Source organism: Siphateles boraxobius, unplaced genomic scaffold (genome assembly GCF_051911475.1).
Source record: "Siphateles boraxobius isolate OS27281-9 unplaced genomic scaffold, OSU_SipBor_1 61, whole genome shotgun sequence".
Lineage (NCBI taxonomy): Eukaryota > Metazoa > Chordata > Actinopteri > Cypriniformes > Leuciscidae > Siphateles > Siphateles boraxobius.
Genome location: NW_027509188.1, coordinates 11,396,452 through 11,421,919, shown reverse-complemented (window position 1 = coordinate 11,421,919; position 25,468 = coordinate 11,396,452). Strand labels below are relative to the sequence as shown.

At 41.7% G+C, this 25,468-nt stretch overlaps 2 protein-coding genes across 2 annotated transcripts in view; both read right to left on the bottom strand.

Annotated features, from left to right (window-relative positions):
• Positions 1-604: 604 nt before the first annotated feature.
• Positions 605-25,468, bottom strand: part of LOC143718317 (tripartite motif-containing protein 16-like) — a 58,987-nt gene continuing 34,123 nt past the window's right edge. Inside the window, exon 6 of the mRNA XM_077209374.1 lies at positions 605-4,116. Within this exon, the coding sequence (XP_077065489.1) occupies positions 3,590-4,116 (527 nt within the window). The 3' untranslated portion in view covers positions 605-3,589. The remainder of the gene's footprint in view (positions 4,117-25,468) is intronic.
• LOC143718316 (tripartite motif-containing protein 16-like) overlaps positions 2,786-25,468 on the bottom strand; it is a 145,666-nt gene continuing 122,983 nt past the window's right edge. The window contains exon 7 of the transcript XR_013196316.1: positions 2,786-2,890. The gene's annotated coding sequence lies outside the window, so the exon portion shown is untranslated. The remainder of the gene's footprint in view (positions 2,891-25,468) is intronic.

Below are 25,468 nucleotides of genomic sequence, written 5' to 3'. Positions count from 1 at the left end.
GATTCAAAGAAGGTTTGAAAACCCTGGGGGTTCTGTAGGCAATGCAGGAAAATCCAACTTCCTTTTCAGCAGTTATGTGCCATCAACCTCAACAGTTCACTTACTGCAGCTTCTCTTCATTGATGGAGCCTGAACTGAATCTGCCAGGTTCTTCCAAAGGGAACACAGAAAACCTTGTATTATTTTTCTGGAGAACCCTGTTGATTGAAATTGAAGGTAAAGTCATTTTTGAGTCCTAAGAGATGTCCTTTAAAATGTTTATTAGTTTAATGAAAAATGCTGAAATTTCACAGACACATTCTGGGGACCATAGATTTTTAATATAAAAATGTTATCCACCTATTATTCTACAGATGAATCAAGTGAGCTGCAGTACAGCGACGTCTTCTTTTTTACTACAGGTTTAAAAACCCTGCCACCTCTGGGATTGAGACCTCACCCCAGCATTCACTTCCTGCACACAGTTGAAGAGAATGAGATGCTGTCACTATTGCCAAAAGCAAATACATGTGCCAACATCATTTCTCTTCCAACTGTGCATCAAAATTACATTGACTTTAAAAAGAACATGATATATGCAATTCAAAATTGCCAAGGCTTTGGGTTTTCATAGGTTTTTTAAATTTTTATTAAGGTGCAAAATTTACAACAATATCTGGTTTAGTCAGAATGGAGCACGTAAACAGAAACGGAGCACGTAAAATAACACACAACTTTAGAGAGAAGAAAGTAAATTAAAGTAAAAATAAAATAAAAATAACAAAGGATAAAGAAAAGTAATATTTAAGAACAACAGTTAAGGGGCTTCAGTTATGGGTAGGGTTGCCACCTTCAATACAGAAAAATAAGGGAATACACAGCTATGACGATAACAAACATAGGCCAACAAAGTTTGCAAGTGAAACCACAAAAAAAGGCATTTGGAGGAACTTGTGAAATGTGAACCATATTTTATTAACTTATTAAATTAACAGATCCATAACTTATTAACTTTAAATTAAACAAATGCTTTCATACTCAAAAAAGTCTATTGGAAAAAAATATATAGTGCCAGGAGACTTGCAAAGCATCTTCCATGAACATCATGAACATGATAACATCAGTGGCCCAGAAGTAGTAGTGTGCAGTATTGGAGCATGCCTACTTCCTTTTATACGTGTACTTCTTGTCACTCCGTGCAGCATTGAGAAGCTGTTTGTCTTTCAAACAGATACAGTAAAACTCTGAACAGGACTGCTCAAAGTTGAGAGTGATCAAGAGCTCACTCCTTATGAGCTCCACAGAGCACCTGTTCCTGCTGTCACTCCATTTGTTGGACATTCTGGAAAAGATCCTTTCCACATAACCAGTGGATGCTGGGATACTTAAGATGTGGCTGATGATGGACCCCATGTTAGGCAGGTTAGCTACTTGAAAGAGAGCCACCCACCTGGCTGCCACGTCTTTGGACTTCCATTCGTCATCTGCACATTCTCTGAACCCCTTCAGAATGCTATTTGCTGTGGTGCATTCATCATAAAGTTCATCCATGCTGACTTTTTGGACGAGGTTAAGCTTATTAGTGATCATCTCAGTGTCGCTGAAGGAAAGCATGCCATGGCGCAGAGAGAGAGTTTGCAGGGAGAACAGCCAGTTGTCCCCTGTGTGAGTTTTTGGTTGAAGGTAGACATGATGGAATATAACTCAACACAGGTGGTTTAATCATTTTCCAGCTTCTTCACAACATCCTCAAAGAGGGAGAGGATGTTATTGGAGAACAGGAGGTAAACTTCCACATTATCAGCATCTTCCTCAGTTGAGGCTTCACTGAGCTTTAACAAAGCTCTGATCTGTCTGGGACACACTTCCCCCAGGCTGATGAAATAAGACCTGAGAGCAGTCCAAGACTGCATAAGCCGGGAAATAGCTGGATTGAGGGACAGCCACCTTGTTGTAATATGTCGCAGAATCTCGCGTAACTCCACATCACAGAACTTGCAAAACTCTTTCAGTGATTCCCTTCGTTTGGCAGATGTGGAGAAGTGGCCATAGACCTTCAGCACAACATTTTCCACATCTACAGTGAGCTAATCGAGAGCATGTGTCTTCACTGTGTTGTGCACAATATGGGCATGGCAGTTCCCTTGCCGCAGATCTTTTTGCTTTTTCTTTAGGTTGGTGAAGACAGAGTTGTGGATTCCATAATTGACATTAGTATTGTCTACACTATATGCTGTAACTTGATCTAACAGTCACCCTGCTGACTGAGGCCTTTTCTCCTCTCTTGCCTCTTTGGGGGGGATTTTACATTACTAATAGTGGGCTTTAAAGCTTATTTGTTGAATGTAACAAATAGTTACGCGTCTCATAGATTGTCTCAGTTGTTACATCACTAATGTATTTTGGTGGAACACCAGATAGAGCCTTGTACACAAAAACAGCGATTTTAAAATCAATTCCAAACTTTACAGGAAGCCAATGTAAAGTCGCTAAAATGTACACAAACACACATGCCTTATTCTGTGAAATCCCACAATTAGAAGATTAAACAACAGTGACAGGGAAATAAGTAACATAAAATTTACAAATATAAATTACATAAATGAATAATAATAAAATGAATAAATGATGAAATAAAGGGTGTAAATCAAATGACAAATACACACATGACTAATGTTTATAAATGATTAAATGAATTATATCAAAGAAAATAAAGCACAAAACAGATGTATGGTTGAATTAACACACACACACACACACACACACACACACACACACACACACACACACACACACACACACACACACACACACACACACACACACACACACACACACAGGTTTCTATTGAGAATCATTAGATCGTTCATTTACACAGGAATTGATTAACAAACTGTGATTTATTCATTCTCTTGAATTTAATTCCCTCGACTTTAACTTTCTGTTCCTGTATTTCTTTCATTGTTGCTTCTAACTTTAGCATCTTTGTCTTTTGAGATCATCTTTGAATGTCTTAAATTCAGTTTTGAATTGAAAGTCTTGGATTTGCTCGTATCATCCAGACATGTTTGCAGTGAGTCTCATTGTGTCTCATATTCCCTCTCTCCTCTCTGTGTATCACTCCCTGTTTTTCTGGGTTTCTCTTTATTTCACTGACAGAAGTTCATCTGTAGTATTATTGTAGGCTTAAAGAGAATGTAAGACTCACTCTACAACATCTTGCTGCTAATGTCACGATTATATGTATGTCTCTGTAAAAATTAATTTAGTCTTGTTGTGTCTGGTTTTTAGTTCCTGTGGTTTAGTCCCTGGTTCCTGTGTTTCCATTTCCATAGCAACCCTTGTTTGTAACCATGACAACTTCTCATCATCACCTGTCCTTCATTTAGTCCCTTGTTATCTTGTGTATTTAAACATTTTTTATGTTCATTGTCTTGTTTTAACGTTTCCTGCTGGTGTTTATCCCTGGGGTTTATTAAATATAAATGTTCGTCGTCTTTCTGCATCTAGCCTCTTATCTCGGATTATCTATTCAAGCCAGCGTGTGACAGTCACTGATTTATCATGCTGCTATTATGGGTACAATCTCTCTACAGTCTATTCTGATTCATTAACACAGTTTCACTGATGATTTAGAATAAACCCTAAACCCAGGATAGAGTGTGTCAGTGAATGTGGTCTGGACTGTGTGTATGAGGCTCGTTGTGTCAGAGACGCTGTAGAAGGACAGAGTTCCTGCTCTGTGATCCACATACACTCCTATTCTCCTGCTGATGGGGTCTACAGGGAGTTCAGTCCGTATCTTATTGTGTCTGAATGAGTAACTGGAGGGAGTGCAGGACAAACTCCAGGACTGATCATTATATCCAAACCGACACTCATCAACCGATCCTTTCCTGCTGATGCTCTTGTATGACACTGATATTAACACACTTCTCCCACTCCACACAATCTCCCAGTAACAGCGTCCACACACACTCTCTCTACACAACACCTGAGGATACACATCAAATCTGTCTGGATGATCAGGATACGGCTGGACTGTGAGAGTGTCAGTGAATTTAATCTCTCTGTTCTCCTCAGACAGATGGAGGTTTTTATGTGCTGTGTTCAGATCCAGACTGAGCTGATGGGAATCTGATGGAGATAAAACATATAAGAATCAGAATCAATTACAAATCTGATCTTTTAAGTTGTCCACAGTGTTTGCAGTTTTACAGGTTAAAACAAGCTCCTATGTGACATTTAAAAAAAGGAAGTATATCCACAGGATCCTCTTAAATTTTATATTCGGATCGAGCACTTTACAACAGTAATGGACCCTTTTCACTGACTGTAATGGCGCGTTTTAACAATCATCAGTATCGTAATTTTTTTAATAAAATTGCTATTTTTTAATGTACAGTGTATGGAAGGCCATATTTTCAATTTCTCCAGGCAGCTATTTTTGGGATCGTAGACTAAGTACTATCTATTTGAATTGGTGAATACTGAAATCTCAAACACTGAATGTTTTAATTTTCTGGTTTGATGGAGTTCTATGCGCGAGTTTCTATGGAAACTGGCGCCTCTGGAGTTGCAGTGATGCAGAGCCGTTGAAATAGAGGCAGTGTATGCTGTTAAGCAATCTTCCGAGTCAAATACTCAAAAGGGGGCAAAAAGTCATAAACAAAAATCTGAAAATACGTCAATATTTATTTTTTTTGCGCAGCATTTGGTGTGTACAGTTCAAATTCAAATTCTGGTCTTCAAGCGTTTTTCAATTACGGGTTAAAAACGGAAAAAGGAATGGACGCAAATGTACACGGACCGTACACCGACCTAGAAAGCATTTACTGTCCATTCAGTTAACCATTAATTATTGACTTATTTCTGCTTTTTTATCCTATGTTTAGTTCATTATCAGTTGCTGTTGATGCTTAACTACCACATAATAAACTGTTATTCAGTGGGGGTTTTTTCAGCTTAGCTGAACTCCTCGTGTTCAAAATGTGGCAGGCAGGGTGATTTAACTTCTGTCATTGTATTTGCCATTCCAGCCTATTATCTGCATCCCTTGGCTATAAAACCCCCAACGTCTGTGCTGCCTGTTATGCGTCACTTTGTGAACTGCGTCGTTAACGCGCTTCCATCACCGTTTCCGGGAAACCGGATGAGAGCACCCGAGCCGGTAAGGAAAATACACTGGTAGTTGTTTGTAGGCCATGAATCGTATTTAGTTATGGAATGCGCGTCTTGTGTAATGTGCATTTTTAGAGACTCTGATTAACGTTGGAGAACGTGCAGCAGTCTCTCCCGCTGTACGAGCTTGTTGCTATGTGGTCGCTGTTTGCATGAATTGGAGGAGGACACTGAAGACGGTAGGAAGAATTGTTTGTTTATCTCTCTTTAATTGTTCGTAGTGCTATGGGGTGCGTGTTCCTGAAGTGCTGTTCTGTATAAGAATGTTGCCTAATCTATTCCCTTTCTCAGCTGCGAGAAACCGATGCAGTAAATGGTGTTTCTCTGCTCTGTCCCTAACCAGTGAAAGCTACGGTTTCACTGTCTCTTGGTAAACCATTCACTAACTTTCTCGACGATCGGTATACATACATTAGATTATACGTACATTAGAATAGGAGGGAATAAATCTGAGAGAGTAACCGTCTCATTTTCCTTATAGGTTTGTGAAGGCCCATTAGTAGTATTATGATTCACATTATGTCAATAAGATTTACAACCTATTTGATTGACATGTGGGCGGGTCTAGGGATTAACCTTTGACCTGTTGACCGGGTCATGATATAAATCAATTTGACACATAGTTTTGACCTATTGACCTGGAAATGATCTGTCATTTTGACAGTTGGTTTTGATCCGGGGTATGATACATCAAGTTGACAGTTTGTTTTTTGCCCTGTTGACCTGGAAATTATATGCCATTTAGACAGCTGGTTTTGATCCGGGGTATGATATATCAAGTCGACATTTGGTTTAGACCTGTTGACCAGGAAATGATATGTCATTTTGTCAGTTGTTTTGATCCGGGGTATGATATATCAAGTTGACACTTAGTTTTGACCTGTTGACCAGGATGTGACATCATTTTGACAGTTGGTTTTGATCCCGGGGTATCATATGTTATATTTTTGTGTGAGGATGTGTGGCAAGGGTTATATAGGATGTGTGTCACACGACCTCTCCCACCCTCCACATTTCTGAGCGCATTGCCGGGGACAGTGAAGTGAAGGTAATATATGTATATCTCACAAAAAGTTGAAAAAAATATTATGTTCTATATAAATAATGCTATTATCGTTCATTTTAAAAATAAATATCTGACTAAAAATTTACTGAACCAATTATATTAGATGTACCCTACATCGGATGTACTGCAAAACTTAGCGTGAAACTGCTTATGTGAAAAAAAGGCTTTTATTATGAAAACGCATGGTCAGCCGTCGGCGTATCACAGCATACTTCACTGTTCTACGATCTTTACGAATGCAGTGCTATTTCACCATTGAGTCACCCATCTTTTATTATGAAAAGACAAAAACAAAAAAGAGAAATAAAAACACCTTACATTTTCAGCGAGTTGAAGTAGCTCCTATCTCATATAGATGTCTATACATCCTATGAATGGTTTAACAAAGATGCACTAAGTTTAAAGTTGAAAAGATCCCAAAGTGTTTCTCTCTCACAAGCGTTCGACAGTCTCTGAGTCAGAGGTGAGGGGGGAGAGTATGTGTGTGTGCGTGTGTTTGTTTGTGTGTGTGAAGCCTCCATTTTTATCACCTGTTGTTTTTCAGGACTCTAACAGCCTTATAGTAATTTACGGTCGTGTGAAATCCAGAAAACAGCACGTAGCTAAAACATAAGTCAATTCGATGGACTGGGTAGGCCCTTCATACATAGAGCAATGGCGCCATCTAGCATACACACATAGCTTTATCATAAACTATGACTTAAAAAATATGTAGCATTGTATTATGATATTAATTTATGATTTTTTTTCAAAAAAATGGAGCATTGTATTATGATATTGATGATACAGATTTATCTACTATATTAATTTATCATAAAGTATGATTTTTTAAAAATCTGTAACATTGGTGTTTTTAAAATCACATCAGTCTGCATATCCATGTTTATGTGCATTATGCTATGTAGTTTTACACACTGTATTTTTAAAAGATCGTTTATGTGCATTATTCTATGTTGTTTTACATGTTGTATTTTTAAAAGATCAGTTATTTGTATTATGCTATGTTGTTTTGCACGCTGTATTTTTAAAAGATTGTTTATTTGCATTAATATGTATTATCATCGGATGTTACCCATAAAAGGCGCTAATCACATTGGTTTAGGCGCTAATCGCAAATAGCGATCTACATATTGATTTTATCAATATACTTATAACAACAAAATGTTACTCACCACGCTGGGAATATAGTTTAGATTAAGGTTTTTATCTGTTGTTGTTATAGAACATTAGAAGGTCTGCATATGAACATCAACATTGCTTTCTCACTCAGTTCGGTTCAGTTCAGTTTTTTATCTTACAGCGCCTCTTCCTAGGCGATCACATGAGCCCACAGAATCAACGTCCTTAAAGGGGCAGCACCCTACATCGGATGTACTGCAAAACTTAGCGTGAAACTGCTTATGTGAAAAAAGGCTTTTATTATGAAAACGCATGGTCAGCCGTTGGCGTATCACAGCATACTTCACTGTTCTACGATCTTTACGAATGCAGTGCTATTTCACCATCGAGTCACCCATCTTTTATTATGAAAAGACGGTGGTATAGTGTTAGAACATCTCGTGCTAAAATCACGTGGAACATGTGCTTTAGCATCTCATGCTAACCCATGTGGCATGGTGTTAGAACATGTGGGGGGTTAGCATCTCATGCTACGCTGCTAACGGCTCTTACACGTTGTTATGTGCGCTATATAATTTTGCTTTTGTCTGTTTATGTTTCAGAAAAACAATGCCGATGCTCTGATGATATAATGGTAGATATTTTACCATTGCGCAATGGGCGTCTTGAAAACCCGATTCCTTGACAGAAACACGTTGGCTCTCACGCATAATAAGGCATACGTCCATCAGAGCAAGAGCTACTCAAGCTCGATAGAATGGCTCGAGTATGTAAAAAAGATTCGAAACGTCGATGTTAGGCACGCCGTAAACCCTACGGAGTTCTCAGGAGACAGTTTAACGATAAAGTTGAAATCCTGCAGAACGCGTACGGTTTTCAAATCGAGGTTCTCTGGGAATGCGAATGGAACGAAATGAAAAAGACTGATCCCTCTGTGATAGAATTTATGGCCGATTATTCTCGTTCATCATAAACCTCCCAAAGACGACGTTTGCAAGGCTCTTGACATTAACGTGTTTCTAGGCGCATTTACAACGGCGCACGCACAACTGGAATTGCACGAATTGATGGACAGACTCGGCGACCGACTTTTTTACTCAGATACGGACTCGGTCGTCTTTGTGTCTAGGGACGGAGACTGGGAGCTGCTTCTAGGCGATCATTTGGGTGAGCTGACGAGTGAGCTAGACGACGGGGACCATATTACAGAGTTTTGCTATAGTGGCCCGAAATCTTACGGTTATCGCACGGCCAAAGGTAAAGTGTCCATGAAAGCTATGGGTATAACTCTGAATGCTAAAAATTCCCGAGCCATCTGCCTGGAATCCCTGATTGGTCTGGTTGACAGCTATGTGACGTCGCATGATAGTACCAAACACATCCATGCTCACACTGAAAATTTTGTGAGGAATAAAAAGATTCTCACATTGCACAACAAATCAGTAGTTAAAAGGTTTAAGGTTGTGTATAATAAACGCAGACTTTCTCTGATTTCACCACACTTCCTTATGGCTACTGATCTGATGATGCACAGAGGGACGCAGGATTTTCCGATTTTGATTTCAGACTTCAACATCTATTTAGTTGTGTTATAAGCAGACCGTCCAATTCTGGAAAGTCTTATTTTGTAAATCTTTTCTTTTGGAAACAGGTTTGAATATAATTTCAAAGAAAATTGAGAACTTTGGCTGTATGATTGCTGGCAGTCTTTATACGACGATTTGCTTAAATTGTACGACATTAAATTTGTGCATGGAATACCGAGAGTCTGAATGATGACGATTTACTACCTGTTCATAAAACAAATCTTCTCATCGTTCTCATCGCTTCAGCGAGTTTTTACCCATTATGTTCAACACCGGAATCTCAGTGCCTTTTATATAGTGCAGAATTTATTTGCACAGGATAAGTCCAGTCGAACCATCAGTTTAAACACCAATTCTATGATTCTGTTTAAAAATCCTCGGGACGTCAATCAAGCAGCGATGCTAGGACGGCAAATGTACCCGGGAAACACAAAATACTTCATGGAGTGTTATCACGACGCGGTCAACAGATCTTTTGGATACCTAATGATAGACTATAAAGCAAAAACTCCGGAGCAGAACTGTCTCAGAACGGGGTTGCTTTCAAACCGTCAAGTGGTTTATATCCCGAAAATAAGAAGAACGTGATAAATCACCATGTCCGTCAGACTTTGTAAACATTTACCGGTGTTAAAACTGCTACATAAATCGTCTCCTAAACAACGACGTCTTATTTTACAATCGGCGTCCGACGAATTCATTTTATCGCTGTGCGAAGTGGCGCTTAACATCCTCTACGGTACGATCCTGGTCAATCGACAACAATACCGAAAACTGAAAAAGAGTAAAGCAGAAATCAGCGACTGCCATTGTTGTTTTGTATGGTTTCGCGGGCTATGTGACGTCAGAGCTCGTAACTGGGAGTACATCGATCTAGTACGAGTTCACGGGTGGGAAGTCACGGGTTTGACTGCCATTGCAGTGCACTTTCACGGGTATAAGGTTGGAAAAACACGGGTTACAGGTTGCCTGGAATGCGGCATTAGTCCCGCACCATTAACTGGATAAGGTGAAAATTGAAAATGGCCGAGAGAACATTCAAAAGAGCGTGGAAAACCATCTGGACGGTGCCATAAGAAATATTTTACATCGCACTGATTTGAATACGTACGAAAAAGCCAACCTTTACACAAACACCCTGAGCAGGTTTTTGGCCGTCGTTAAACAAGGCGATCGTGAGAGCAATGTTTTAACGCTTTCGTTACCCAATACCTATTCCGGTCATAAAGATGAGCTACCGTCTGCTGCTGATGTTGAAGACGGCGCTGCTGAGGCGATTGTGGTGGATGAAGTGCTGAAGAATGTCCCTTCGAGAAGTGTGAAAAACAGTAGATACATATTAGACAAGATGTCTAAAGCTAAAGGACTAAGCAGCTGGAATGAATCGGGGGAGTTTGTGTTCAAGGGTAAAGTCGTACAAGTTTCACACATGGTCGATTTGTTAAAAAATGTTACGGCAGCCCAAAAGGTTCGGGATGACCGGAGACCTCTAGGATGGTCGGAGTTTCTACACGCCTTTGCCGATTTAAACATTCCTTTTTCCAAAGTGCCGAATCAACAGGTCAGGAGCGTGCTTAAATCTCTAAAGAGTAAACCCAACACCCCCACCTGCCCCCCAACCCATGTTAGACCTTATAAAAAGGTATGAAAATATTCACGCTCCGTGGTTCCAGAGTTCGAAGACCTGCCGTTTAAATCACAGACTATCGATTGAAGACAATGGTTGGAATTTTAATGTATCTTATGATTAAATAAATAAAAGATGATAAAAATTATTTGGTTTTTATTTTTATTTATAGGTCAAACACGTATGCACACACTGAATGTCGGATAACATTTTATCATTACAAACATATTTCTTCACTTGTGAATTTCTTCACAAAGAGAGACACCATTTTATCATTTTTAATATAATCATCTGTGTATTATTCGAGGGTGCTGTGTTAATTGCTGGTCCGAGACAGCCACTGTAAACAGATATAAACTCGTGGAGATTCAGGACAAGGCCAGGACAGCGGTAAAGACTGTGGAGTCGACAAGAGCGCGCAAGTAGATTTTTTCTTAATATCCAGTTCTCCTGTTGTTTCAGTTTAGTATTTATCTCAAGCTAGTGCTATTTTCAATTCTGTGGTTATTTTAATGTTTTACCTTCTCACAAATCTGTATTTTAATTAGACTTTTTATAAGAGCCGAGTCTGGATATTATTGCAGTTAAATTGCATAGCACTTAAGTTGTCACTGGCCAACAGCTAGTTTCGATCTCTGACATTTTCGGATTATTCGAGGGTGCTTCTTGCGTTGCTTTTGCCTCTCCACGATGACTCGCTTGGTTTAATCCTCAAATGTAAGTCGCTTTGGATAAAAGCGTCTGCTAAATGACTAAATGTAAATGTATAGTTTCATCACATGGTTATAGTCGTAACCTCTAGCTAAATGATGTAGAAAAAAACGCACAGTGCTGCTGACAGGTAACCGATGAATAATCCTGGACTCGTCTGTCGGAATATAATAAACTTCGGCTAAATAAACGGCGATCCAATGTTCGACAGGTAGCTGAGCGGGTTTGGTGTTAATGATCCCCATCGCCGGTAAGATCCTTACGGGGTTTTTGGGTAGTTGATCACACGGTAGAACGCCTAGAAATGCGTCCTGCATGTCATTTTATCCATGATAGCTACGAAGTTGTAGCATGTTCATCTCTCTATAGTAATCGATCAGCACTTGTCTTCGGTTAGACACTTCAATGAGAGAATCAAAAACGGTATAAATGATTAGGTTAACGGTATTCGGCAGCGGATGTCTGAAACGACCTTCTACTCTGATATTCCCAGACTTGATGAGCGAAATGTATAAAATTATATTTTAATTTGAAAGTCATATCGTCGGACCTCATCAGACAGAATTCGTCTTTTGCTTGGATAAAACGCAACTTAATATCAACTCCCAGGAAAAGTTTCTCCTGGAAGAATATATCGCTGTGTATGGAGGCAAGCAGCTCCTCCTCCCTGCTGATAATGGGCCGATAATGGAGCTACTTCTAAATAGTTGTTTTTCTCGATGACGGTCTGTGTCAGCGGGACCGTAAATAAGTCCAACTCAGACTTGATGCACTCTCCCGACATACGATGCAGCAATGCCATGATAGAATATGGTTTTTACACCTCTCTTGACCGACGTGTTTCGCCTAACAGATTTCTTACGCTTTCTACGTACAAGTGAGCGCTTGTTTGATACACGCGTTGTTTTCTTCCTTTTCGCCCCCCATTGACCACGCCTTCTCACCCCCGGAGATTTAGACATTCTCTTACGTGCCATGACCATCAGACCGGATCCGTCTTGAGCATCATCGTCGTGCGAACGCATCAATACGTTTGAGGCGACGTCGGATACTATATTTTTAGCAGCTGATTTTAGGTCGGGTTTTGCGATGCTAAACCCTTTTTTTAACAGAGGTATGGCCATCCTGAACAGACCCCTAAAAATTCCCCCTAATCCGCTGCCATACATAACCCCTCCCCCGACATAACCCGGTAAACCTCCGCCGGCTGATTTTGGTAGTAGCCGACATAGTCCGGACTCTCTCTGGGTCTATAATGATAATTCATTTTTTGGTTCTAAGTGTAGTTTTACGATGACTTTCCCGTAAGAAAACTGTATTGTCGTTTTGATCGTCCTTCAACTCTATGGTGATGTCGGTGATGTGGTCCTTGCTAGTCGATGCGTAATGCGGCTTGTCGTATCTAGCAATGACTGCGTCGTTGCTTTTACCCGATATATGTACGCATCTCAAAAGGGGTACGTGAGAATCGTCGAACACTTGATATTGGATAACGTACAATGTAAACGTACAATGTGCAGAACCCGGCGTCGATGTCGGATTGAAGAGGAGCGTACGTGATGACGTTCACGGTAAAATCCATTTCTTTATGGTAGTTTAATCGTCCGAGAGCATCACCCGTCATCATTCCTAAAATAGTGGCGAGTCTCCCTTGGAAGCTTAGTGAAACATTGGGTTTCGCAGCCAGAAACACTTTGTTTTTTAATTAATCGTGATTCAATACAGAGTCAGGCACGATAAGTTGATTTATAGCATGGATGATCGCCCTAATGTTTGCGTAGTACCCACCGCGTATGTATAATTTCCTCGATATGTTTGTTTTAATATTTTCACCATCCGGGGCGATATGTAGGGTGAAATACCCATCTTTGTCGTTAACCCTCTGAGGTCGACTATCGCGCGGGGATCTCGCTTTTTTTCTTATCAGTGCAAAAGAAACTCAAAATACTCAGTTGATTTTGATCTTACATATTAAGTGTTGTACATCATTAGATCCTGATAAGTGTCTATTTTTTGTGGATACTCACAATAAACAAACTGCAAATTAACATGTATATGCTAATATATCATACACAATATGTTACAGACTAAATATTAATGTTTAGACAAGATTTTGTGATTAGTTTTGGATAGATTATAAAGTTTTGACTGTAAAAAAAAGACTACTGTCACATTAAATATGTAAGCTTTTGTTCACCAATTTCTGCTCATGTTAAATATATACTATAGTATGATGTTTTGTCATACATAAAGTAGGTATATTGAATTATCAACTAAGATGTTATTATAGTGTTTGTTCCAATATTCAAACTAATGAATCCTTACCTTTTTTAATATGTATGATAAAATATATACTTTTTACAAAGAAAGAATACACTTGAGATATTGTTAAAATTGTAATTGTTGTTGTAATTGTAACCTATTTGTAATTGGTTACAATTTCTTATTGCAAAATATGTATATATAGATAATTTCTTTTGTCCTTGCATTCTTTGGGACCCAGTGACACACCTGTGTGAAAGGCTAATTAATATGCAGCTCATTATGTATGTGGCACATTATCCGGCCTTTGTCTTCTCAGGTGTGAACACGCCTCCACGCATATTGCCTTTCCAAACAAAAGGTGTCTTATAAAATTTAAATCAATGTATTGTTTTGTGTAAATGATTAGGCAGGATGATTTTCAGATCATTTTGAAGCAAAAACTCTAGGCAACAACATCCATTAGTCAAAAGTCTTGTGGACACATATTTAGTATGTGTTTTGTGGCCTTATTTCAGACACTTTAAGTTTTAGTTTTTTCAATAACCACGCATAAACAATATTCTCTCAAAAATACAAACATGTACATACATGTTGCTCACATATTACAGTAGCCCCGTTTGTGCTATATAGAGTGAATTTACACCTTTGCCATTAACATGTTTATAAATAACTGAAAAAAGCACAAATGTCAGAGCATGTCAGAACACTTCCAGGACCCAGAAAACCCCTCAGACCCCAGAGCAGAGGGTTAAAGGCTTTAGACATAGGCGATTTTCTTATTGTGACTGAGCTGAGGCAAGTGGCTTTCGGTTCATATTTGTGACGCGCAGTTCCCGGAGACAGAGGCGACAGATAAACTTTTGTCGTTAGCCTAATATGAATAAAAGTTAAAAGTTTTGAACAATGTAGGCTACTCTACTCTTATCTGTATGATCAAAAAATCACGGAGTAGCCAATAAATTTGTTGTTACGAGAAAAATAAATCCAAATGAACGCGGCGCCGCCTTTGTCAAACACTAATTCAACATGCCAGAATAAAACCCGATTTTAGAAACATGCATAGGGCCACCTGGCGTGGTGTGCCAAAACACTTAATTATAAACTTCAATATTTCATTCAAAATAATCTCAAAACGCTTTGTGACATTTTGAAAAGCCGTGCATGCATTAAGGCCACTGGAACTAATGAACAACTGAAACGCTGGTTCTGGTTTTATTGTTTGTCGTTTAAACGTGCCTGTTGCATAGGCTATCTTTATTTTATATGGTTATGGCATTGATTACTGTGGAGGGAGGGTGTGGGGATTAAAATAATTCAGCAGAAGCAGGGATGTTTAGACCAGAAGGAAATCCCTGTCCCCCCTGGCAAATCGCACTTCACTTAAAACCTTAAAAATCAAAGGCTATATATATATATATATATATATATATATTTATATATATATTTATTATTAGGCTATTATTATTTTTATTTTTTATTTTTACAGAACTGCTTTTGAAATTACAATTGGTATTATTATAGAGATGTAAAGTCGGATAGGCTACTATTTGTTCCTTAGTGTAAAATGGAAATGCATGGTAATTTTATTTTATAAATATAAGCAAAAAACTAAATGGTGTAACAGAGTTTTAGAACTAGACAAATCTCTCTGCATTAATAGCCTAAATATAAAATTTGACTACAGTAGTCCATGTTTGATCGGGCTTGAACCTGTGTCATCTCAATGTTCGAACCGTAAGTTCTACCACTCGGCCATGTCTAACTCACTGAGAAATGCCCAAACGTTTGTTTCTCCAGTGTGTGTTCGCTCACATGATCGAGAAAACATTTTGTCGTTAGCCTATTGTGAGTGTAGGCCTACTTTACATGAAAATAGTAGACCTTTTACAATTTTAAAAGATGATTTTATTTTAGCTGTTATGAGAAAAATAAATTCAAGTGAACGCGCCGCCGCATTTGTCGAACTCTAATTCAATGCCAGAATAAAACCCGATTTTAGAATACGCACTCGGCTTGGTGTGTCAAAATACTTATAAACTTAAATATTTAGTTCAAAACCACCTCAAAACACTTTGTGACATTTTAAAAACCCACGAATGAATGTATTAAGGCCACTGGAACAAGGATCGTAACTGAAACGCGCTGCATGTTATCTCTCAATAGAGGAGCAGAAGCGCTGGTTTAGATTTTATTGTTTGTTGTTTAAACGTGCGTGTTGCATATTTAAAATATATATATATATATTTTACATGGTCTATTCAGGCTAATTATAGCATTGATTACTGTGGAGGGGGGAAATCTCCCACCGGCAAATCGCACCTTGCTTATGTTTTTTAAAATTCTTTCTGCATGGAACCCCATGAAGTTTTATTTTCTATTTTTTTAACAGAACTGCTTTTGAAGACGTAAATTCAGTCAATCGGTTGGATGAGATTTGTTCCTTAGTGTAAAATGGAAATGCATGGTAATTTTATAAATACCATGTTTATTCAGGATTTGAAACAGTGTCATCCAAATGATTGAAATCTAAGTTCTACCACTCGACCACAACTTTTCTCACTGAGAAATGCCCAGAAGTTTGGTTGTTCAGCAGTCTGTGTGCACGCGCGAGAGAGAAGCGCTCTTCAATCTTTTCATTCCGCAATAGTTTAGCGTCATTGATTGCACCCAATTTATTTTCACTGACCGCGAGATAGGCCTATTTTAACTTTTGATTCATAAAATGTTCTGCTCTAAAAGTTTGCTATATTCTATTTAAAATGTAGGCTACTTTTACATAATTACGTTTTGCTTTCGCTAAATGTACCTTTGCGCCACCTGGTGGTCATTTCGCGAACGACTTTGAAATGCGACTGGTTTATTTTTGCCGCGGTGGATTTGCTGCGGCAGTTGCCATGGCGGTAATGGGCATTCTGGTTGTCCACCTACTGTACGTTTCACTTAAAATCATGTGCTACCAGCTTTCAATCACTCTGAACGAGCCGCATTGCGGCGGCAGATTACGCAATAGAGAGAATAAACGGACACTTTTCAAAGTCTGTGATTGAAGCGCTTGTAGCGCCTCTTAGCATTAAAAGGCAGCAAATACACCCCAAATTTTACGGCCGCGGCGGAACGGCGGCGGTAAAAGTATTATTCTGGTTGGGGACCAACTCTATGTATCGTTGGGAATTTGCAGCCGTTAAAAATCTCCACATACTGCTTTTTAACGTTCTATTAAATCGTTCGACGACGCTGGCTTTCAAATCGGTAGCGGTAGCGAAATGATTAATATTGTACTTTTTCATTACATTTTGAAAATGTTTGTTAAAAAATTCCTTCCCCTGATCCGTCTGCCATTTCTGCGGCAACACGGCCCTCTTCGAGTATAGACTCGAACGCTTTAGTAACCTCAACCCCACTCTTATTTTTCAGCACGCGCACAAACGCGTATTTGCTGAAAACATCTGTGCACGTCAGAAGATATTTATTACCGTCATTATCCTTGGCATAGGCGCTCATGTCGACAACATTCGGCATGGAACTGCGTATCTATTTCGTATACAACCACCCTATTTCGTTGGTATTTTATCGGAGCTGTTTTGTGTAATGTGTAAGCATCCTCACCAGCCAGCCATTCTGAAACCTGTTTATCGCTTAGACGGACTCCGCTATCTTTTAAGACGGCGCCTTTTAATCGTTTTTTACCCCTTAAAGGACCTGGGGTTGGACGGTGTATAATAAGCCTTTTTCATGGGCTCCGACATGATACCGTTTCAAACGCTGCGAAAGAATAACAAGTACAAGTGGTTTGATTAAATCTTTTATTAAAAAAATAATGAATATAATGACGTTATAGTCCAAGTAAAAACGGATATAATACAACACACTCTAAGTAAATTGGTTCGTATAACATTATGGATAATCTAGCCAGAATATAAAGTCGCAGCACACCATCATGTTTCTGTCTAGGATATAATCAGTAAACATTCCAAAAATTTCGTTGACGTTGTTAACCAATTGACGACGTTCGACCATCTCCTCCTCATCATCAGTGTCTAATCGTTTTGACCTCTTGACCAATGCCGTACATACATCGGCTACATACGTGAACATGCACAACATATCGCTGATACCAATTTCACGCTGTGATTCGTACATCATATCGAGAACCTCTTTTATCATATCACATGCTGGCTCGTCGCCATTAACACATGTCGGTCAAAATGTACCATGAATTATTACCCAGTCCTCTTATATGTTTCATCATTTTCTTGAGATTTACCTCACGTGTAGTATCGTCATCACATGGAATTTCGGGCGGGAATTGGGATGCGTCATCAATAATCTTGTTCATAAGAGGGGTCATCCGGTCTCTGTAATGATCTTTAAACATGGATTTCATAAAGTACATTAGACTCCCCACGACACCCATGTCGGAGGTAGCTTGATCACTAGCCATTCATGATTGAGAGGCCTTCCCAGAGATCAACAACGTCGTAGACGATTTCCTTACAGGGTTTGCCCAAAAGTCTCCCCCTGATTTCTTCTAGCTTAGCTACGATGAATGGTTCGTCTTTTAATTCGTGCAGAATACACCCGACTGTTCCTTGAATACGGGGGGGGGGGGGGGGGGGGGCTTGAGATTTTAACCCACACTGGTTTAGAACAATAGCGATGATGTAATGAAAATTGGGTTTCAACTGCTTGCCTGCCAGTTCATCATAGTGCGTGTCGAAGAAGTAGTTAGGGGGGTCAAACAGGCAGGAATGTTGCAGCTGGCTTGAATGACTAATCGCACAACCTTCACAGTCCTCCTTCAGTTTCTCACCAATGAGATGCTCCAGAAACACCACGGTAGCGGCTTTTATAATCTTGAATCCAACGTCGCTGAAACATCCGTCTGTATCGTCGAAACTGGGTTTAGCAACGGGTTCGTCACGCTCATCAGACACGATAGTCATGTAAGGCTTGTAGTCTGTATCGTCGAAACTGGTTTTAGCAACAGGTTCGTTATACAGATTATAGGGCTGAATCAGGTTGAAAGTTGCGTAGTCTGTGCACAATTTTTCCGCTTCCCAGTCTTTGTGAGGGTCCAGTGGTCCAACGTCGTCAGTCAGAATATGGTCACTTGCGTTGTCATCAGGAGGGTCGAGAATGCTTCCGAAAGAGATCCCGCAGCTGCACACATGATCGGGTTCTGTACAACTGTCTTCAGCCATGGTTTATAACCGACGCTGGGGAGGAGGTTTGGGAGGAGCTGACAGACAAGCTTTCTGATGATTGTAGTGAATGGGTGGGGACGGCAGAGCATATGTACTGCTATGCACACATCTCTCAGGGTGGAACAGATGCACTTTAATTTTGCTGTATCCGTAATGCATGGTACACCATTTGAACATTTTGTCTACGGTTGGAAAAACACTAGCCAGCAGATCCAGATCACACCACTTGAACAAAAATTGCATTTCGTACAGATCGTGATGCTCATTAGGCAGGATGACCCCTGACCGGGTGTTGTTCAGCTTTGTCTTGTCTTTACAGCTGAAAATGTAGACAGATTCATTAGGCCTCTTTTTAGTATGGTCACCTACCACACAGTACCGGACATCCGGGGTTGCTCCGTCCCACTCCGCAACGTACAAAGGCTCTTGACCGTCGTCATTCAGATCTTTCCAGACAAATTTGTAAAAAAGAGACCAGTCTTTTTCAGGAAAAACAACACACGCATCTGCCCCTGCCTGAAACTAGTCTGCGCCGTCAACGGTGTAGAGCGTAACAACTCGAGTTGGTTTATGGAATTTGTACCCGAATACGCGGTTACCACTCAGTATATATTCACCTTTAGTCCATTCCGAAATTTCATGGAGAAAATTTGTCAAACGGATGTGACCAAAAGCCTTTCTCGGGGCCATAGTCAGACTTTCCATCATCCTTCTGCTCAGCCCCACATCCGGGGATTTAGGGGAGGATAAACCGTCCATGCTCATGTAGCTCATATTTCTTTTTCTGGCTTTTGCAGAACACACTCCCCCCATTTATACACACTGCTCAGGAATGGGGAGGGTGGGAGGAAGGGGTCGTGTGACACACATCCTATATAACCCTTGACACACATCCTCACACAAAAATATAACATATAATACCCCCGGATCAAAACCAACTGTCAAAATGATGTCACATCCTGGTCAACAGTTAAAAACTAAGTGTCAACTTGATATGTCATACCCTGGATCAAAACAACTGACAAAATGACGTATCATTTCCTGGTCAACAGGTCTAAACCAAATGTCAACTTGATATATCATACCCTGGATCTAAACCAGCTATCTAAATGACATATCATTTCCAGGTCAACAGGGCAAAACCAACGGTCAACTTTATATAACCAGTTTTCCACCGCTCGGGAATTCCCGTATCTGTCCATTACGCCTGTTACCGTGAGGCTTTTACCCACTGTCGATGATCGCGAGGTCTCCACCCAAAGTCACAGTTATCTGCTTACTGTGTCTGATGGCTTTCCTCTGTGCATTACAGTCATGGCAAACGGCTAACAGACCACTCTCCACGATCGGTATAATGCTGAACTATTCCGCCATCCAACTGAAGAATTCAACAACTATACCACTCCATCGTGCATATCAGTCATTAAACAACTTGGACTCCTTCGCCGGCCCCGTTATATTCACAGAAGTTGCCGTTGAAAGTTTGTTTTCTCCCAGTCTAATCACAACATCTCATCCCTCTTGTCTGGTGCACCGTCGCATCTCGAACACCTCATCAGGGCGCTGCCACTCCTAGGACTAGTAACGCTGTAGTTTCCATGACGACACAACGCACTGATCGGTTTGGAAAACGTGGAGTGGATCTCAGTCTCCTTCGGCCAATACAGAGACTCACTACTGCATCAAATATCAAGATTGAACTTTTCACAATCTTTGCACAATCCATCACAAACATATCTTGCCTCATACATGACCATATACTGGAAAAGTGTTTGGATATGATATGCATAACAGAAACCTGGCATCAACCAGATGTTAATTATTTTTTAAATGAGACCTGTCCTCCTGGCTACTGCTACTTACAGAAAGCCCGCTGCACAGGGCGTGGTGGTGGTCTGGCTGTCATCCACCAAAGCGATCTGATCTTGTCCCCTATAACCCTGCCTGAGCTGTCTTTGTTTGAATGCCTTGCATTTAACCCTCTGGGGTCCAGGGTGTTTTTGGGGTCCATTAGATGTTTTGACATGCCCTGACATTTGTGCTTTTTTCAGTTGCTTATAAACATATTAATAGCAAAGGTGTAATTACAATCTATTTAGCACAAACAGGGCTACCATAATATGTGAGCAAAATGTATGAACATGTTTGCATTTTTGAGAGAATATTGTTTATGCATGGTTATTGAAAAAACTAAAACTTAAAGTGTCTGAAATAAGGCCACAAAACACATACTAAATATGTGTCCACAAGACTTTTGACTAATGGACGTTGTTGCCTATAGTTTTTGCTTCAAAATGATCTGAAAATCAATTACCTCATCATTTAGACAAAACAATACATTGATTTAAATTTAATAAGACACCTTTTGTTTGTTTTGTATGGGTCCCCCGTACAAACAGCAGAACGATCTCGGTGGTAGACAACACTAAAGCACTGCCAGCCAACCCAGGTACTCACAGAAGGTCAGGTATCACCAGACAATTGAGGATGGGTACTGGGCAGGAACTCTGTAACAAGCACAGCTTAGTCGCAAACACAGTGAGGCTGAACAAACTCCACAGAGCACTGGACAGGACAGGACAAGACAAGAACGATAAGTAAGTGCACAGAAACCTCATATGCATTACTCACGAAAGAATCTAGCAAAGAGACAGGGAAAAGCAGGGGTAAAAGAAGCAGAGATAATTAGAGAAAGAGAGAACAGGTGTGGAAAGGATGACATGCTAACGAGTAGAGAGTGGAGACAGCTGGGAGTGATGAGAGAGATGTGTGAGCGTAATGAATGGTGTGGAAATCAGCGAGTGTACATGTATGTGTCCAGAAGGGGGAGACAGAGTAGGGACCGGTAAGGGGCGAAGCAAACCGGCTGGGGGCGAATTACCGGCTTTGGTCTGGGCACAAACAGGACAGGAGGCGATAAAACGACGTGCGTCACGTTCCAACCTTGGCCACCAAAAACGTTGACGGATGGAAGCGAGTGTGCCCCAGACGGCGGGATGGGCTGATAATTTAGAGGAGTGGCCCCACTGGAGAGTAGCGAAGCGTGCAGAGACAGGAACAAACAGAAGACACTCTGGACAGCCGCGCGGAACGGTGGTGCGAGTGGGGAGTCAAGAAGTTGGTAAAGCGCGCCCTCAGACAGACGCGCCCACTACACAGTCGGAGGGAAAAATCTCCTCCTGTGCAGTGGTGGAAGTCGAGGAGTCGAAGAGGCGGGAAAGCGCGTCAGGCTTTACGTTCTTCGACCCGGGACAATAAGAGATGGTGAAATCGAAACGCGTGAAAAACAAAGCCCAGCGAGCTTGACGAGCGTTTAACCTCTTGGCAGAACGAATATACTCGAGGTTTCTGTGGTCCGTCCAAACAACAAAAGGAACCGGAGCTCCCTCTAATCACTGACGCCATTCTCCCAATGCCAAGCGTATGGCGAGTAATTCACGGTTCCCGACGTCGTAGTTGCGTTCCGCGGGCGAGAGGCGATGAGAAAAGAAGGCACAGGGATGTACCTTCTCATCTACTGACGAGCGCTGGGAAAGAACAGCCCTGACCCCCACCTAAGAAGCGTCGACCTCGACGATAAATTGCCTCGCGACGTCGGGAGTGAGCAGAATAGGGGCGGACGTGAAAAGGGATTTAAGAAAATCGAAAGCGCGCTGAGCAGAAACTGACCACACGAACTTAGACTTAACTGAAGTCAAGGCTGTGATAGGAGCGGCCACCTGACTAAAGTTACGAATAAATGGCGATAAAAATTACCGAAACCGAGAAACCGTTGAAGCGCGACACGAGAGTCAGGAACGGGCCAATCGATAACAGCTTGAACCTTAGTAGGATTATTATAGATCCTCTCCGCAGAAATGACCGAACCGAGAAACGTAACAGAGGGGGCGTGAAAAGAGCACTTCTCGGCATTAACAAAGAGTCGATTCTCCAGCAAGCGCTTGAGGACCCGACGAACGTGTTGGACGTGCACTTCGAGAGATGGTGAAAAAATCTGAATTTCGTCGAGATAAAAACAAAGACAAAAATATTTAGCATGTCCCGAAGGACATCATTGACGAGGGCTTGAAACACGGCGGGAGCATTGACCAGACCGAACGGTAGAACCCGGTATTCAAAGTGACCGAGGGGCGTGTTAAAGGGGGTCTTCCATTCGTCGCCGTCCTTAATGCGCACGAGATGGTATGCGTTACGAAGGTCGAGATTAGTAAAAAACTTTGCTACCTGCAGTAGTTCAAAAACTGACGACATCAGTGGCAAGGGATAACGATTCTTGACAGTGATCTCGTTCAGCCCTCTGTAGTCAATGCAGGGACGCAAAGATCCATCCTTCTTTTTAACAAAAAAGAAACCCGCGCCGGCCGGTGACAAAGACGGTACAATGGTACCCGCAATTTAGAGACTCGGAAAGGTAGTTCTCGAGTGCTTTGCGTTCGGGGGCTGACAAAGAATAAAGTCTACCCCGTGGAGGCATTGTACCCGGGAGGAGGTCGATGGTACAATCGTATGGTCGATGAGGAGGAAGAGAAGTGGCTCGGGAGCGACTGAACACCCCGCGCAGGTCGTGATACTCCTCCGGCACTCCTGACAAATCACCTGGTTCTTCCTGAGAAACAGAGACAGAGGAAACAAGAGGAATTGCAGAGGTGAAACACTCGACATGACAAGACAATTTCCAAGACAAAACAGAATTGTTAGCCCAATTGATTTGAGGATTATGTTGAACCAACCAGGGGTGTCCTAAAACCATGGGACAATAGGGCGAAAAAAAAAAAAAAAATAGTCTCTCTGTGGTTCCCCGAGACAGTAAGGGAGAGAGGGGCGGTCTTCTTCTGAATCTTAGGAAGGGAACTACCATCTTGGGCAAAAAGGGGGATGGAGTCTCTAAAGTCTATGAGGGGAATACCTTGCTCTTGAGCCCATGCCTCGTCAACGAAATTCCCCTCCGCCCCGGAATCTATAAGGGCTGAACTGGTGACAGAGAAGCCCGGCCAGGGGAGAGAAATAGGCAGAGTGGTACATGACCTCGCTGGAGAGTCCCTGGTAGAAGCGCTCGCCAGTAGCCCTCCGTTTACTGGCGAGCCCTGGCTTTTACCGGGCACGTCTTGACAAAGTGACTGGGTGAAGCACAGTACATACAAAGGCGGTTGGTTACTCTCCACTCCCGTTCCCTTGTGGAGATACATAATCCTCCGAGCTGCATCGCCTCAGGCTCCGGACCAGTAGGAGGCGAAGAAAAAGCAGCAGGTGGAGAAGAGAGCAGAGAAGACTCAAGACTGCGTGCCCGGCGGCGAAGGTCGAAGCGCTTCTCAATACGGATAGCCAGGTCGATTAGGGAGTCAAGACGAGTCGGCACCCCTCGAGCGAAGATCTCATCCTTAAGCTCGAAATTAAGCCCCTCCTGGAAGCGAGCCACTAAGGCCGGCTCATTCCAGCCACTAGTTGTAGTTAGAGTGCGAAACTAGATAGAGAAATCCGCAGCAGAGCGTCTACCGTGGCGAAGAGAGGAGAGTAAACGAGAAGCCTCTTCCCCATAAGCAGAGTGGTCGAAGACACGGATCATCTCGGCCTTGAACTGGGAAAAGTTAAACACACAGTCCGCCTCAGCCTCCCAGTTGGCTGCTCCCCATTCACGGGCTTGTCCAGCTAGGATTTATATGACGAAGGCGACCCTGGCTCGATCCGAAGCATAAGTCGAAGGCTGGAGAGAGAAGACAACCTCGCACTGAGTCAAGAAGGCGCGACATTGAGTGGGCTCACCTGAAAAGCATGGGGGGTTGTTGACCCGCGGTTCCGGTGTTTCGCGGAGATCTTGAGAAGCGGGTGCTCCATGATGCAGGTGGTGAAGTTGAGTGGAGAGACTTGATACCTGGGCGGATAGGGACTTGACTGCTTGTCTCGCGGCAGTAAGCTCCTCTTCATGCCGGCCCAGCATCGCACCCTGAAGTTCGACGGCCGACTGAAAGTGAATGCTGCTCGCTGGGTCCATTGTTTGCCAGATTATTCTGTGATGTGGTGAGAAGGCGAAATGCAGCAGTACAGTCTTTAATAAAACAGAAAATGCTGTCCAGAGGATTAAGAAGTGAAAGTTCAATTTTAAGTGTAACTGAGAGTCCTCCAACGGAGCAGGGATGACAGAAAGTAATATGGGTCCCCCTTACAGACAGCAGAACGATCTCGGTGGTAGACAACACCGAAGCGGTGCCAGCCAACCCAGGTACTCACAGAAGGTCAGGTATCACCAGACAATTGAGGACGGGTACTGGGCAGGAACTCTGTAACAAGCACAGCTTAGTCGTAAACACAGTGTGGCTGAACAAACTCCGCAGAGCACTGGACAGGACAGGACAAGACAGGAACGATAGGTAAGTGCACAGAAACCTCATACGCATTACTCACGAAATAATCTGGCAAAGAGACAGGGGAAAGCAGGGGTAAAAGAAGCAGAGATAATTAGGGAAAGAGAGAACAGGTGTGGAAAGGATGACATGCTAACGAGTAGAGAGTGGAGACAGCTGGGAGTGATGAGAGAGATGTGTGAGCGTAATGAATGAGAGAGATGTGTGCGGTGTACAGACACTATTCAATATCGCGATTAGAACAAAGCACTTAAGAATAAATGACTTACTACATCAGCTGGATCCGTTGTTCCTCGAAATGAAACTACCAGCACTTCTGGTACATTTTCCAGGGTTATTAGATAGTATTATTCCTCACAGGTAGCAAGACG